At 42.6% G+C, this 17,672-nt stretch overlaps 1 protein-coding gene across 4 annotated transcripts in view; it reads left to right on the forward strand.

Moving 5' to 3' along the window:
- Window positions 1-17,672, forward strand: part of SUSD1 (sushi domain containing 1) — a 163,783-nt gene that overhangs the window by 107,085 nt on the left and 39,026 nt on the right. For 2 of the 4 annotated variants that reach the window (XM_059071554.2, XM_067040111.1), the window contains exons 16-17: window positions 5,504-5,597; window positions 5,908-5,932. The exons of 1 other annotated variant lie outside the window; for it this stretch is intronic. In XM_059071554.2, the coding sequence (XP_058927537.1) occupies window positions 5,504-5,597; window position 5,908 (95 nt within the window). In that variant the 3' untranslated portion in view covers window positions 5,909-5,932. Of the gene's footprint in view, window positions 1-5,503; window positions 5,598-5,907; window positions 6,130-17,672 lie in introns of those variants that run through there. One more of the 4 variants, XM_067040115.1, reaches the window with a different exon arrangement.

Here is a 17,672-nt window from a genome sequence, read left to right on the forward strand (position 1 = left end):
TGAGACCATGGAAGGGAAGGTAACCAGAGGATGGCAAAACTCTGAAAAATGTAATTCACATTGGCCAGTTGTACATTTTCTCAGTAAGGAATTAATGTGGGAAGTCCCTAAAGAAGCATGTGGTTATACCATGATTGGATTGACTCATGTTCACAGAATACATATATAATGTAGAAAAAAAGACATATAACCAGGAACTGTTCTACCAGCAAGAATTGTGCCTGGAGCTACAACCCAAGTCATGTTATACAGAATGAATAAAGATGATTTCCCAGTACATACCTTGAGAGTAAGGAATAGTTGGGCTTCCTGCTAAGGGTGAAAGATGTCCTCTTTGATATTTGAAAACTAGAGAAGAGCTAACTGTTCTCCATACATTAAAGTCTTCTGCCATGGATGAAGCACTAAATTCTAGCAGGCTCATACAATTTGCCAATGAGATGGATAAACCACTGTAAGTGATCTTTGAGGAATCTTGTGAAGAAGTGAAAAGTGGGAAGTCAGAGGATGCGCAAAGGGCATGGAACTTTGTGAAAGGGAGGTAGATTTTGCAAAGTGTGCATGATGATAACTTGAAGTCAAGGCCAGGCACGGTCTTTGAGAGACGGCTCTGTGTCCACCTGGGAGAAGAAGCTGTAGTTCCCAGCAGTCAGTACGGGAGCTATGAGCAGATTGGATGAAACTGCTCTTCTTTCTTCTGGCACAGAGTCACTAAATGGTCAGGGGACTGTGGCAAGCACAATGCATTTTGACTTCAGCCAACACTTAGTAATGACCGGTGGACAGTGTGGGGAAATGAGGGCTGGGTGTGAGCTTAGAAATGGCGGGATGACTACGCAAATGTTGCTTATTAATGAGTTGATGTCAAATCCAGGCAGGTACAGAACATGAGTCAGTGTCCACAGTCATCTTCAGCTCACCATCATCATGAATTAATGACTTAAAATCTATAGAGGAAAAAAACATCTGTAGAGGATGAAACTGTACAGGACAAAATATAGAGATGATGTAGATGATCAACATTGGGAGGAATACTGGGTAGACTGCATGAAACGAACAGTGGAGGAAAACACCAGCTTCTTTCCACCATCTCCAATACTGTAGTTTCTCTTAAAAACAAAACCAAAAAAACCCTAGGGAATTTAGTACACAAAAATGGCTTCTTAGTGTTTTAATTTGCATTTTTACTTGTAAGAGAGAATAGTTGATCAAAGGTTTATCAATCATCTGTAATCATGTTTTATACATGATTTACCTTTTTTTTTTTTTTATGTATGTGGGCCTCTCACTGTTGTGGCCTCTCCCATTGTGGAGCATAGGCTCCGGACGTGCAGGCTCAGCAGCCATGGCTCATGGGCCCAGCCGCTCCACAGCATGTAGGATCTTCCCGGACTGGGGGATGAACCCATGTCCCCTGCATCGGCAGGCGGACTCTCAACCACTGCGCCACCAGGGAAGCCCCATGATTTACCTTTTGATAGAATTTGTTTATCTTGCTATTGAGGTACTTACCTTTTTCCTTATTAATTTGTAACACTCTATATGTTAACTCCTTGCTTATTAATTATTCTCATTATTTTACCCAGTTTTCCATTTTCCCTTTAAGCTTACTTATAGTCGTTTTGGTATACAGAAGTGTATGCTTTTTAATGTGATCAAATCTCTCATTCTCTTATTTTAAGGTTCCCGCATTAATAAATATGCTTCGAAAATTCTTGCCTGCTTTAATGTTAGATAAGTATTCACTTACATTTTGTTCCAATTCTTTAAAATTTCAGTTTAAGTCTTTAATCCATCTAGATTTTGTGTTGGTATAGAGCATAAACTCTAGTGATCAAAATTACTTTATTCTAAATGGTTAGCCTATTTTCTCAATGCTACTTATGAATAATGTATCATTTCCCGAATGATTTGAAATAGTAACAAAAAAACAACAATAATAATTAATAATAGCTAAGATTTGCCAATTACTGTGTACCAGGCACAGTTCTAGCATGTCATAACATTTATTTATCACAATAACCTCATAAGGTGGGTATTATGGTTATGATTCCCATGTAATTAAATCATCCCTCTGTGGTGAAACTGAGGCACAGAATGGCTGAATAACTTGCCCAAAGTCACACAAGTTGGGAGTGGTGGTGTACAGACATAGACTTGGCCAACCTGACTTCAGGATTCACGCTTTGAAATTCTTTTATATACTTGGGGTTGTTTCTGGGCTTTCTATTTTGTTCTAATGTATTCATTCCTATGCTGATACTGTGCTGTTTTAATATCTAGTAATTCAAGTCACTCCTTTAATTTTTTTTCTTTATTAATTTCTAATTTAACCAGAACTCCTCCTCCCATTTTATAATATGGCTTCTTAAAAATGTCAAGGCTTTTTTCTTCTGAATACCAAAAGGAGCCAAACAATACACGCCGTGTTTTTCTAGAAAGTCTCTCTATTTTTTTTTAAAGAATCAATTTTATTTATTTATTTATTTTTGGTTGCAGTGGGTCTTCGTTGCTGCACACGGGCTTTCTCTAGTTGTGGCAAGCGAGGGCTACTCTTTGTTGCAGTGCACAGGCTTCTCATTGTGGTGGCTTCTCTTGTTGCAGAGCACGGGCTCTAGGCACGCGGGCTTCAGTAGCTGTGGCACACAAGCTCAGTAGTTGTGGCTCACGGGCTCTAGAGCACAGGCTCAGTAGTTGTGGCACACGGGCTTAGTTGCTTCGTTGCATGTGGGATCTTCCCGGACCAGGGATCGAACCCATGTCCCTTGCATTGGCAGGCGGATTCTTAACCATTGAGCCACCAGGGAAGTCCCTCTAGAAAGTCTCTTGACAACATTTTCTGAGGTAATGATTTGCCAGGCTCTTTAGCAAGAGATATGTTCCATGGCTGCTTTTGCTGGTGCCAGCTCTCCTGTAGAGTCTCCAGTAAAATCAAACTGCTCTCAACCTGGTTGTAGAGATCTGAGCAGTGCCGATCAGTAGAACTGTCTGCAGTGATGGAAAGATTTTAAAGCTGTGTTGTCCAGTATGGTAGCCACTCACCACTTGTGGCTACTGGGCACTTGAAATGTGCACTTAAAATAGTATGACTGAGAAACTGAGAAACTGAATTTTAAATCTAATTTAATTTAAATTAATTTAGATTTAGATAGCCACATTGTGGCTAGTGGCTACTGTATTAGACAGCACAGAATTGATGATGAAAAAGTTAAGTAGCTTGAACTGTTCTCAAATGTGCCGCATTCACTGCCAGGGAAATTAGTCAACTATATTTTGAGGGTCTCAAGTCCAGGGGCTATTTTTCCTCTTGAGCCCCTCTCCCCTTACTGTAACAGATGTTTGCTTTTGCTGTTTTCAGCTCTTCAGTGACAGTGTTGGATTACCCAGGGGGCGCACTAAGCATATGCCTGGTGCATCGGTAACAAGAGGGTACAGGCAAATGAAATACAGTTGGCCCTCCATATCTGCGGGTTCCACATTCATGGATTCAACCAACCGTGGATTGAAAATACTCAGAAAAAATAATTCCAAAAAGTTCCAAAAAGCAAAATTTGAATTTGCCACACACTGGCAACTATTTACCTAGCATTTATTGAATATGTTGTATTTACAGCTATATACATAGCATTTATGTTGTATTAGGTATTATAAATAATCTAGAGATGATTTAAAGTATACAGTAGGTTATAAGCAAATACTACACCATTTTGTATCAGGGACTTGAGCATCTGAGGATTTTGGTATCCAAGGGGGGTCCTGGAACCAATCCCCATGGATACCGAGGGATGACTGTAATTTGATATTCCAACAATGACAACTGCAGCAAATCATCTGGAAAAATTTGGAATTGGTTGCACTCCCTTAAACTTATTCCATGACTTGGTGGTATTTTTATTTTTAATTCTATGCATGCAAAGTCAGCCCGCCAAGATCTTCTCAATGTCAGGTGGCACCATTGTACAGAGTTTTGTTCTTCCAAAGAGGAATTTGAGCAACCACAGCCCGAGGCCCCATAATCATCAGCCTGTGGAGGAAAGATCTGGGCCAGCACCCCTGACTTCTGGGGGAGAACATGACCCACTCTGCTGCAGAAAGAGCTGGATTCAGATCTGCACTGGGAAAGCATGGTGCTGTGGTCAAAAGCAAAGACCCTGGAGCCAGGCAGCTTGGGTTTGAATCCTGGCTCTGTCATTTACTAGCTGGGTGACCTTGGGCAATTTTCTTAACCACTCCATGTCTGGATTCATCATCTATAAAATGGGAATAATAATAGTACCCAGTGTAATACTACCTGGTGCTATTATTATGGCACCCAGTGGGTGGTTAGGAGAGGTTTTAGAACAGTGTCTGGCACATAGTAAGTGCTAAGTAAGTGTTTGCAAGTTAAAATGAGATCTTTAGTTTAGAACATGATGCCCTGACTTAGTCACTTGGCCCAAATGTACAACTCAAATGTGCTTGTTTTTCAGTTAACAGCCAGGGATCTCCCTGGAGTTGACATGCGATGCACCTCTGAATAGAGCATACGAATGTCTTTCAAAGAGCTTTTACATCAATTTTCTTATTTTATCTTCACGGCAACCTGCTGAACAGAGCAGGGAGGTACTACCCTTGCTTCCTGTAGGGGAAATGACATATGACTCTACCCAACAGAGAAGATTTGTTTGCTATGTTTGTTTTTCTTTTAAAGATTTATTTATTTTATTAATATTTTTATTATTATTATTTTTGGCTGCATCGGGTTTTAGTTGCAGCACGCGGGATCTTTCTTGAGGCGTGAGGGATCTTTCGTCGTGGCAGGCGGGCTCTTCATTGTGGTGCTCGGGTTTCTCTCTAGTTGTGGCGGCGGGTTTTCTCTTCTCTAGTTGTGGCGTGCAGGCTCCAGAGCGCATGCGCTCTGTGGTTTGCGGCATGCAGGCTCTAGAGGAGGCGAGCAGCCTTAGTAGTTGTGGTGCGCGGACTTAGTTGCCGCGCAGCATGTGGGATCTTAGTTCCCCGACCAGGGATCAAACCCGCGTCCCCTGCATTGCAAGGCAGATTCTTTACCACTGGAGCACCAGGGAAGTCCCTGTTTGCTATGTTTGATCACTGAAGCTATCATTTTTGGAGCAAAAGTCCAAATGACGTCAGAATGACATCTTCCTCGATGCAAAGGAAAACTGTCCGTAAAAATCGATCCAGTGTAGCTGACTTGAGAGAGGACCAACACACACAACACAGGATGCTGTATGTGTGTGCCCAGCAAATCAGCTTGTATCCCTTGTAACTTGAATGTGGCCCGGCTTTACGCTTCCTTTTCAAAAATGCCATGGAACGGTTTTTCCTGATGCCCTGTTCTCAGGGCCAACTGAGGGGGCACAGAGGAACTCTGGGCATTCTTGGGATGGTTTGTTAAATGGGGCCAACCTCTGGTTAAAACAGAGCGAGCACAGGTGGGGGTGCACCTCCGGGGAGGGCCGTGATTCTGTGCTCTGTGGGTTCAGCGTGTGGTTTTGTCCCGTAGATTCATCGCTCACGCTGCAGCAGATGGTAGGCGTCGGGCTCGGCTCCCTGGCTGTTGTGATTGTCCTCGCATTCCTCTCCTTCTCAGCAGTGTGGTATGTGCGACTGTCATTTTTGAGGAATGCGTGGAATGGAGGGAGGGTGGGGCTGGAGTCAGGAAGAACAGCTGGGATTGAGGGTCAGAGGGGGAGTGCGGGAGGTTGTCCCAGGCTCAGCAGGTGAAAGACATGGGTAACTCTGCACCTCAGGAGGGAGTGGCGTGCCCTCCAGTCCCAGGAAGAGAGCAGGGTCAGTGACGGCGCCCTGAGCACTCACACAGTGGTGGCTCATCTCCCCGTGCACACAGGGGTGCACCGCAGGAAGACCTAAGTGTCAGTGGACTCTCTTTTCCTCCGCCATGTCTAGATTGCCGATGCTGCGTGAAGAGGATGCACTGCTGCTGGGGCAGATGTTATGACAGCTTCTCAGGTGTCTGCACAGCGGCCCTGTGTGTGCGTGGGCCTGCGATCCCATTCCTGGATTCAAGATGGTGACTATCTCTTTGAAATCCCCCAAAAGGAGGACACTCGGGAATTGTTGATGTCTTCCCTGCTACACGACCAGTTCTGTGTCTCTGAACTTGAGAACCTTGATGTACAATGTAATATTGACCACAGGCTACAGGTCACATGGACTGGGCCTGTGTTCTCCTCTGAGTGATGCCTGAGAGTCAGCTCCTCTAGGCACTGAATGCAAGAGACTGTCTGCCTCTTCCTTTATAGCATCTCTTGTCATTAATTCAGAATCCATTCTTTCACAATAAGTAATGAGATAGACTTAAGTGTGGGCTAGCATTTGACTTTACGAAGGAGGTCATTGCAAAGGCTAGAGATCATTCACATAGGCAAATATGGTAAACACTTTAGAAGCCCTTTTCCGACAATTGGTTGACACACTAATTAGAAAGTATGCTAGCCTGGCCACTCCAGTAAGTTCCCTGCAGTATCTGTTAGGCAGTGTTGCTTTGATACAGTCCCTTTTGTCTTGTATGTATTCAAAAGCCATAACTCTTCATTCCAGTAAAAATATTCTGGTGATTTAGACAGTTCTCTTCCACATGAATGTTTAGAACAGCCTTGGCAAATTTTGTTTTCACTGAACATTTCCTAAAAATGCTCTGTGCCTCCTTTTAGACTTGGGGGTGGTGTGGTAACAATGGGTTGCAACACTGTGAAGCCCACGGCCAGAGCCCTGTGTTTACAGGGAAGGGGAACAATGCGGGTGACACGATCGTCCCTTTTATCTACAACGTCAGTAACTATGAGTGTTACTTTATCATGAACCATGTCCCGGACCTACTGTCGATATGCTGAATTTACAGATGGAGCGGATTCGATTTGACTTTTAAAGCCCGAATCAGGGTTCTTGAACTTTCCCCCAGAACCAACAGTGTAATTCCAAGGCTCAGCAAGGAACGAAGGGAGAAGAAGGATGGAGGCTTGTGGCTTCTCTACGTGACGGTGGTGTCCTCCTCTGCCTTCTCCCTCCCTCTCCAGGCCTAGAGAATAGAAAGCATGGGGAGGGGTGGGGGGGACAGTGATATTGCCCAACTCGGGGTGCAGCATATATGAATGTGCTCCTAGAATCGGGCAACACCACAGTCCTGAGGAAAAGGGACAGTCTTTCCCACATGGTGGGCTGGTGTGTTCTCCACCGGCTCACTGGGCACCGGTGAGGGACACATCTGAGCAGCCTGGGCTTGTAGGCAGATGAGGAGACGTGAGCGATGATGGGAACAGGTGGCAACTCTCTATGAAGCTGCTCCCCCAGGGGGACCTGGCCCAAAGCATATCCTCTCAACTGGGAAGAGTCAGAGAGAGGGAAGTGATACCCTGATGCTTGAGTTTTCAAGGCCAGCTGTCGGCCCTGGCCCCAGCCAGTACAGGGCAGTATTAGGAATAATTGTCCTTTGTCCTCTAAGGTGTCGTCTCAGACTACAACTTAGGATCAACATGTAGAACACTTCCTGCTCTCATTCAGGTAAACTGTAGAGTAGAACTCTCAATAGACTAATGCAAATAGCTTCCGACTTTTAATTTTTATGTGCAACAATACAATTTTATGTGCAAACTCATACAGTTTTCACAGCTCTTGAATTAAATTTGGAATCTTTATAAATTATTTGGTTAGTATTAGGTAGGGTCTCTGATGAGTAAGGATTTTCCTCCAAGCCTCCTCTAACCAAAGAGAGAATCTGAGTTTCTCCCCCTTATTATGATTTTTACCAGTTCTGTAAACACCATATGTTTCTGTAGTCCCCCTAATTTCAAGTTCTAGAATTAACTGCCAAAGAAGCTACATCTGTCCACATGGGAATTTAGCATAATTGTCATTGAAAGGAAGAAGTCCTATTTGTTTGGTATCAAAAGTTTCTTGTTAAGAAAACTGACTAAATATGAAGTAAAATGTACTTCTGGGTACAGTGCAGAAATGTAAAAGCAGTTCATGAAAGAATACTGAAATAACAAAAACATAGATTTTGTCCCTTCCTCTAAATGTTCCAAACGATGGCACAGAGTTGCTCAGTGTTAATACTTAACAGAAGTAGGTGCTGAGCATTTGCAAGAAGGATGTGCCATTTTCCTGCAGTTCTTTTCTGATCATTTTCTCCTGCACATGAAGGCAGCCTTAAGTTCTTTGAACTTGCCTGGTAGCTTAACCACAATACGATCCCTTTTTTTCCCAAGTGGATTTCTGATTAAGGCGGGGAGAGCATCTCAGGAGACCAATAGTGGGTCTTCCTAGAAGCATGCAGGGTCCTTCTGTTGAAGGACTGATCAGGTAGCATTCAGAGTTGGGTTATGAGTGCCACTAAATAAAGCTAGATCCTCAGATAGTGATGGAAGAAGGATCTTTTCCTTATTAACTGTCTTGGGGATAGTGTGTAGAGGCGAGTGCCAAGATCCAGTCTTGAGCTCCCTTCTAGACTAGGAATCAAAACGGAGGGTTGCCCAGATATGGAGCAGATTGCTCCCTGGCTGAATTTTTTTTTTTTTTTTGGTGCCCATAGTTTTTACTTATCTCCACCATAGTTTTTGTTTATACATGTTCTTCCATTCCATCCTCACAGCAGTTCTGTGTGGTGGGAAGGTTAGGAGTTATCTTTTTCCCATTTTAGAGTGGAGAGATGGGTTCAGACAGAGACGTAACTTCAATTGTGGGGCCAGATATTCTGCCTGCAAGTCCAGTTCTCATTCCTGGGATTTGACAGGACATTTGGGTTCCTGGGAGAGTTAGGCCTTTATATTTCTGAACTATATATATATATATATATATATATATATATATATATATATATAGGCATTGCTTTTACTATTATAGCACCTGTGTCTTTTTATACTTATCTTTTCACTGTGATATACCTTCCCCCATCACTTCTAGAAGGAGCCACAAGCAACCAAAATAGATGGAGGTTAACTAGGGGAAATAGGTAATAGTCTATCCATGACTCCAGACCTAAAATTGCAGCTGGGCCCTTAAGATTAAGACCAGAGCAAAAGTCATTACCCTGAAATTCCATAGTGGATTGGAATAAAGTTAATATTTAAATCGATTTTAAAGTAGGTAAAAAAGAATTCTCAAGGCTCCCTTTTTTTGCTAATCTCATATTCCGATTTCCTAACCCTTTAATTTTTCCATTCCCTTCATCAGAGAGAAAACCAGTGGGTAGTAGATGTCAATCAAATGGTGTTTTAAGGACCATTTGCCTCCAACAGCCATCGTTGGTTAAACTCAAGTGCCTGATTTTGGAGAGGAAAGTGCGTGTGGATTTTTCTGTGTCTGTTTGTGGGCAGGTGATGCAGTGAGGCAAATCAATTTTAAAAAGTGTACGTCCATTGTTTCATAAAGAGAGAGAATGAATGAGTCATTCTGGTGACGTGTATGTGTGTCTCTGTGTATGTGCGTGTGTGTATCCATATCCATACTTTTTTGGCATAACTCAAGGTTACCAAAATGAGGTCAAACTAGGCATGTGGTTTGTAACATGCATTGGACACATTTTTCATGTCAATCATGATGGCATTAAAAGTTGGTACCATAATTTATTTAACTAATACTCTGTTGAGTATTGTGCATTTAGAGTGTTTCCAGATGTTTACTATTCTTATATATGTCTGTATAATTGTATGCAGTTATCACTTACACTAAATTCCTAGACTTGAAGTTGTTGGAATGAAAACTATATACATTGTAGATTTACTACATATTGTCAGAGGAATCTCAGAAAGTTTATACCAGTTTATGCTTTCACCAGCAGGAAGCCTCAACATACCTGGGCATCGCTGACATTCTTAATCTTGATTAATCTGGTAGGTGAAAAATGACCTTTCAATGTTTTGTTTGCATTTCTCGGACTAATTTGCATGTTGATTGGTCATTTGTAATTCTGTTGTGGTGATATGCCTTTTTTCTCAGTAGTTGGCTTGTTTTATATTGATTTGAAGAAAGTTCTTTGTATTATAGTAATTTTCACTTTTAGCTGTCATGTGTTGTAAACAAACTTTCTACTTTATTATTTCCCTTTTGACCTGTTTGTGTCATGCACTGCCACACAAAAACTTTAAATTTGTGTAGTCAAATGTATCAGTCTTTTTCCTTATGTATTTTGCCTTTGGTACCATGCTTAGAAGGACCTTCCAATCTCAAGGTAAAAACTATAATTCAGCAGTTAAAAAAACATTTAAATCTTTAATCCATCTGAAACATTTTAGTATAAGGAGTGAGATCAGGAGGGGTCTTTTTATATTCTTGCTAAATGGTTTAGCCAGTTGTTCTATGAATATTCCTTGACTGTTATTTTTTTCCCCTCGTGATTTGACTCGTATACTGAATCATATACTAGAGTCTATTTCTGAACTTTCTCTTTTGTTCTGCTGATTTATTTCTGTGCCAATACCACCTGCTATAAGTTTAAAATAGGGTGTTTTTTTTTTTAGTACCAACTAAAAGTAAGTTACTACCCTTTTTCTGTTAATTCTCAGAGTATTCTCAGGTTTTATTATATATTTTTTCATGTATACATATTTATTATATGTAAACTAAAGAATTATTTGGTCAAGTTCCCCCCCAAATCTTCATATTTTTCTTGGGGATGTATTAAATAAAGAGTGCTCTTATCCCAGAACACAGTATGTGTCTCCATTTAATGTTTGTGTGTGTTCCTGTCTAGCGTGTTCTAATTTTCAACTTACAAGGTTATTCATACTTATTTTTGGTTGTGTGTGTCTAGATATTTTACATCTTGTTATCCTGAACTCGTATGTCACTACCTCTGATCCTGCCCCTGAAAGTGCATCCCACAGCCTCTTACTGCTGGCATTGTTAGAGTTCTCTTGACCTGGCAATCTGCCTTTTCTGGGAAAAGTCACATCAAGACGGCTCTTCCAGCTCAGTTACTTTCCTGGGTATCTACTTGACTCACAGAAACTCACAGACCCTTGCCATGCCAAATGAGGGTTTGCCCCACCATCACAGATCACTCCAGCCACAGACTTTAGTTTTCTTACCCATTAGACCCTTTGGCCTCCATCAGTGGAAGTGTAGCTTCTACTACATTCCAATGTGGTTCCCACTTTTTTGTCCTGATGCTGGCCTGACAGCCTCAGCTTCTTGACCCTTGGGTTTCTTAGCCTTGGAGTCAGGTACCAGGCCTCTGTGTCCTCTGAAGTTTTAGGGGATACAAAGTCTCTGAGTAGAGGTCCCCTTGAAGCTCCTCTTTCCTGACTTGCACTGAGGAAGGTCCCCTTACCTCCTACCGTCATGGTGGGAGATTTTTTTGTGTGTGTGTGGTATGCGGGCCTCTCACTGTTGTGGCCTCTCCCGTTGCAGAGCACAGGCTCCGGACGCACAGGCTCAGCGGCCATGGCTCACGGGCCCAGCCTCTCCGCGGCATGTGGGATCTTCCCGGACCGGGGCACGAACCCGTGTCCCCTGCATCGGCAGGCAGACTCTCAACGACTGTGCCACTAGGGAAGCCCGGCCTTTTCAATTTTAAACCCCTTTATAGCCTGGGTATTGGGCTAAGGATCACAAGACCATTTGGAAATCCTTATTTTAGAATATGGGAGTGTTTGCAACCTATTATTTTCAATTTTTTGGAACTTTGGTTGAAACAAAAAGGGTCCAATTTGAGGCCAAATGATAGGAAAATACAGTTCACAGTAAAAGAAATGCAAATGGCTCCCAAACGTAAGAAAAGATGCTCAACCTTATTTTTAAGAAAAGTGCAAGTTAGTGAGGTATCGTTTCTCACCTGTCAGTGAGAAAACCAAAGATTTAACCACACAGTCTCTTTTGAGGCTGTGGGGAAATAGGAACTCAAATGTTGTTAGTGAGAGTACAGAATGGTACAACCTTTATGGAAGGAAATCTGACAATATTTACATTGCCTTTGTCTTTAACCCAGCAATCCCACCTCTGGGACCTATCCTATGGATTAACCTGCACACGTTCCAAATGACACATGAACAGGGTTATTCATTATGACATGGCTTATGATAACAAAAGCTTAGAAACAACCCAAATGCCTCTCAGGAGGAAACTAGTTACATGAACTCTGATACTTCTATGTACACAATGGAATACCCTGAGTTGTAAGAAAGGAATGAGGAAGGACTCTATGCATTGATATGGGGAGATCTTTAAGCTGTATTGTTTTAATGAGGAAAACAAGATAGAGAATAGTGTATATCATATGCTTTTTTTTTTTTTTTTTTTTTTTTTTTTTTTTTTTTTTGCGCAGTACGTGGGCCTCTCACTGCCGTGGCCTCTCCCGTTGCGGAGCACAGACTCCGAACGCGCAGGCCCAGCGGCCATGGCTCACGGGCCCAGCCGCTCCACGGCATGTGGGATCTTTCCAGACCGGGGCACAAACCCGCGTCCCCTGCATCAGCAGGCAGACTCTCAACCACTGTGCCACCAGGGAAGCCCCCATCTTCATTCTTTATCAAATCCCCTGAATTCCTGAAATGCAGAACAATTTATCTATGTCTTTCCTTTTTTTAACCAAAGTAATTTTTTAAACAAGAATAGTTTCCTCCTTAAAAATTCTGTTGCCAGCTGTTAAACTTTATATTTTTGAAAAACTTCTGAAAATTTCCCAAAGTTTCTGAATGTTGAATGCATTCTTCCTTGTTTCACAGTGCTGATTCAGATTTCTTAAAAATTTTTTGTGAATCTTTGGTAATGTGATTTTTGGGGACAACTAGAAACTAGAAGATGAAATATTTGAGAGAGAATTATAGCAAAGACTATATATGCTTTTTTATTTTTTTATTGCTGTGTAACAACTTACCGCAAACGTAATGGCTTAAACTAGTACACATTTATTATCCTCCAGTTTTTATGGGTCAGGAATCCAGGTTTGGTTTAGTTGGTTTCTCTGCTCAGAGTATCACAAGTCTGCAAGGAAGGTGTTGGCTAGGTTGCATCTGCATCAAGAGGCTCGACTGGGGAAGATTCCCCTTCCATGCTTATTAATATTGTTGTCAGAATCCATTTCCTTGTGGTCGTATGGCCGAAGGTCCCAACTTTTTGCTGACTGTCAGCTGGAAGCTGTCCTCGGGTCCTAGATGCCAGTCATAGCTCCTAGAGGGCCATTTGTAGTTGTTTGCCAGGTGGGCTTCCTACACAGACGGCCCAATTCATCAAGTCAGCAAGGACAATCTCTGAATACAGGGAGGGCCCAGTTCCTCTTTTAAAGGGCTTTCATCTGACTAAGTCAGGCCCACCCAGGATAATCTACCTTTAACTAATGAAAAATTAACTAATTTGGAACCTTAATTACATCTGCAAAAGTCCTTCACTTTTTCCATATTCTGTTGGTTAGAACTAAGTCACACTCAAGGGGAAAAAATTATACAGGCTGTGGACACCAAGTGGCAGAGATTATGAGGATCATCTCATAGAATTTTGCCTACCATAAGTTACTAAAGAAAAAATCAATTATAGACTTTAAATTCTACCACAATTTTTCCTAGGTTCTTCTGACAGGGCTACTTAACTTTACAGCAAAAGCCTAGAAATACTTCAATTTTCTCTATGGAGAGGTACCAAGGCTGCCAGGGGTGGAAGTGACCAATGGCCAAGGTTTCAGGAAGGTAAATGGGTCTGGAAGACTGCCGTCTCCCTTTGGACTGGATGTGTTCCCTTGAGTGAGGCACAGAGATTTGGGGAAGGGAAAGAACACCATTTCCCTTGGTCCATGGGCATGTGTCCCATCTCCTAGCCTTTGCGTTAGCAGGATTCAGGATTTGTGAACTTGGCCTGCAAAAGTCTATTTCTGCCGAACTCTAGTGAGCCTAGTGTATGGCCTGTAGGGTTAGTTGTCCTATAGTCCCTATAAAGGGCCATCCTGAGTCTTGGTGGGCTGGGCAGGGTAAGGCAATGTTGACCAGGTTCAAGGCTTCCAGAGGGTGGTGAGAGCTCCAGGGACCAGCACTGGAGAGCACAAAGGTCCTTCCCAGCCCCGAGACCCTCCATAACCAAGGACTTGGCAGTAGCTGTGTGCAGCCGAGGATGGCTGAGACTGAGGGTAAAACACGTACAGTTCTTGCCACAAGCTATGATTCCTTCTGTCCAAGGGGCCTTCCAGTGAAGAGTGGAACCTGAAAGAGGGCTCAGCTCCAAGAACCAGAGGGAACTTGGGTTGTCTTGGGCTGATCACTGTGAATTGAGATCTCACAGAGATGAACACCAGATAATGCAGACACTGATGCTTTGCTGTGCTGGGATGGTCAGGGACAGCCATGAGGCTGTCCACCATGCTGCTTTCTGGCCAAAGAGGGGCAGAGCCCAGGAAAGGGGAATTGTTATCACAAGACCTAGGAAGGGGCGGCAGCTGGGCAGTGCATCTCTTGCACCGAACAAGGAAGACAGTGTCTTGGTCCTGGTCAGAGAGTATAAATGTCCATACTGCGTGTGGCCCTGTAAGGGAGATGGTGCATGGGGCTGCCAGACTCAAAGACTCCAGCCTGTCTGCAGCTTGCTGCCAAGGGCACAAAACAGCTGAGGCTGACTTGACTGCCTGTGATCAGCATTCATGAGCATTTTTACTGGATTTCTTGTAGAAAATTAACACATAGCTGTCTGGTCTGAATATCAATCTGAGTTTATGCATCTGGAACAGCTCACTGGATTAGATGGAGGCTGAAGGAACTCCACAAAGGTAAAAGGACCAGCCCCCATACTGACCTCGTGAGACTGCATCTCAGTGCCCAGCTGTAACACACCTCTGGTGTCAGCCCCTTTCCTCCACTTCCCCTCCTCTCTGCAGCCACTCCTCTGACTTCCTCTCCCTCAACCTGCAGGCTGCTGCTGCAGACCCCTGAAGATAAAGAGATCACTCAGATGCGAGTAGAGCTAGAACAGAGCTGGAACCTACACTGGAGATACAGCTGGGAGGGCACGTGAGTTTCACTGTGAGCCAGGCGTGGAAAGACCAAGGCTTGTCACTGGATGAGATAGAAGAAACAGAGACCTACTTCTGGACGGCAGGAGGCTGTCTGCTTTCCTGGAGGGATACACAGTGCCGAACAGACTTGGGGAGTTGCCTGTGTGTCTCGGAGGGCTGCCTATGTGCATTGGAGGGATACTTGTGTTTATTCTACACTTGACCTGGGACTGTGGTCTGTATTGATTGTATTGCACTCATAGCTTTCCAACGTTGCCGGGCCAGCTCATCATCCTCAGCCTCTGCCTGCAAGTGAGTTACCAACTGGCCCTTTATTGTCCAACCAGGTTTCGTCAGCTTCGTCACCCAGGTCATTGTCCTTAATTCCTGGGCCTTCACCAGTTTCCAGAGAGTAAATTGTTTGGACTACTTCTAGTCTGCTGCTGTGTATTAGCCTGCATTTTTGGAAACTCTGATAAAGTTTCCAAACTGACTTACCTTTTTTTGCTATATGACTCCTGCTTTGCATAATTGTCTGCTTCATCAACCACCGTGCTGCATTCTGGTAAACTGAAAGAGAAAGAAATTGTTAGAACTGAGCAACAGGAAAAACAACTTATTTTGAACCGATGCTTTCTGAGTGGAATGAGAGCCTGAGAGTTGAGCCTGAAGGAGAGGCTGCACAGCTATGCTGAACTTTTAAGCATTTCAACTGAGAAGCTCCAAAATTCTCTGATCTTAGTGAATTCCTACCTAATTCTGAAGAGATTCCCCGGGAACCCCAGTCTGAGGGTGGTGATAGGCCCCTAGAATCATTTAAATCTGTGTTTATGAGATTTATAATGAATACTTACAGTGAAAAGAAAGCTTAAAAAAATCCATAACACACAGGGAGGAGATTTGACACCCAGTGAAAGAAATCATAGCTTAAGTTAGCCTGAGTTACACTGTGTTTTGGAAATGCTCTGAACTCAATACTTATGCCATGTACTCTAAGACCAAAGTACATAGATTTTTTTATTATTGTTATTCTCAGGAGTAAGCTTGCTGAATCACCACAGGCTTTCTGGTTTTTTAACTACCAGTTTGCTGAATGTCACTGTCCATTTGGCTTGGAGTTGCTCTAGGTCCACCCTAGAGCCCACCTTTTGAGCCTGTCATTTGGCAAAGTGCATTATTGGTGGTCCTTCCTGCTAAGTATAGTGCTTGGTAGCGATTTCAAATTAGTGGGGAATGATAGATTGTTAGGGAAGTGTGGGAATCAATGTCTAACCATTTGGGGAACCATTGTTTGCAATAAATATGATTAACAACGAAGGGAAGCCTCTTGCACTGTTGGTGGGAATGTAAATTGATGCAGCCACTATGGAGAACAGTATGGAGGTTCCTTAAAAAACTAAAAATAGAACTACCATATGACCCAGCAATCCCACTACTGGTCATATACCCAGAGAAAACCATAATTCAAAAAGACACATGCACCCCAGTATTCATTGCAGCACTATTAACAATTGCCAGGACATGAAAGCAACCTAAATGTCTGTCAACAGAGGAATGGGTGAAGAAGATGTGGCACATATATACAATGGAATATTCCTCAGCCATAAAAAGGAATGAAATTGAGTTATTTGTAGAGACGTGGATGGACCTAGAGATTGTCATATTTAGTGAAGTGAGTCAGAAAGATAAAAACAAATATCATATATTATCACATATATGTGGAATCTAGAAAAATGGTATAGGTGATCTTATTTGCAAGGCAGAACTAGAGACACAGACGTAGAGGACAAACGTATGAATATTAAGGGGGAAAGGGGCGGGTGGGATGTATTGGGAGATTGGGATTGACATATATACACTATTGATGCTATGTATAAAATAGATAACTAATGAGAACCTACTTCATAGCTCAGGGAATTCTGCTCAGTGCTCTGTGGTGACCTAAATGGGAAGGAAATCCAACAAAGAGGAGACATATGTATACATATAGCTGATTCACTTTGCTGTACAGTAGAAACTAACACAACATTGTAAAGCAACCATACTCCAATAAAAATTAGTTTAAAAAAAGAATAAAATCTGTTTAAAATCAATTAAAAATGAGTTATTAGGCTTACTATATAATAGTCTTACACATCAATAACAAAAACTGTAAGAGCCTCCTGCAAGGGGAAAAGATCAGACAATTCACAAGTTCTGCTGTTATTTTTCTCTGGAAGTCACACCTATACTTTAATTTTTCTTGCACCAGCAAAAATGAAGCAAGAAATGAAGAACATAACATGGGAGTAGGAAGCCAGGTGGACATCAGACAGCTGATCAAAATGTTCACTGTCCAAAGGCTAGGTGTGATTTCCATCCTAGCTCATACAGCCTGTGTCTTCGACCTTTCTATTCCCAGATAACACTTTTTTCTTTTCCTGCCTAATACTACTTTTCTCTAATTGATAGCTTCCAATGTATCATATCTGTCTGAGACATGTTTCTTAAACCCTAAGGAGGATTTGATGTGTGTCCTCTATCTGGAGTATAGCCAGGAAACTTCCCAGTACTCTTTCAAAGAAATGAGACTGGAAGTGTGAAATCTAGTCCTGTCCTGTTAGTTTAGCATTCATTGTGAGCAGACAGGACTCTTGACCAGCTGAAAGAAGCTGACGTCATCTGCTTTCATTTGACCCTGAATTTCCCCTCTGATTGAGACATCAGTCCAACCTTCATTTCACAACACCCAGCAAATATT

The sequence above is a fragment of the Kogia breviceps genome, chromosome 8 (assembly GCF_026419965.1).
Source record: "Kogia breviceps isolate mKogBre1 chromosome 8, mKogBre1 haplotype 1, whole genome shotgun sequence".
Lineage (NCBI taxonomy): Eukaryota > Metazoa > Chordata > Mammalia > Artiodactyla > Physeteridae > Kogia > Kogia breviceps.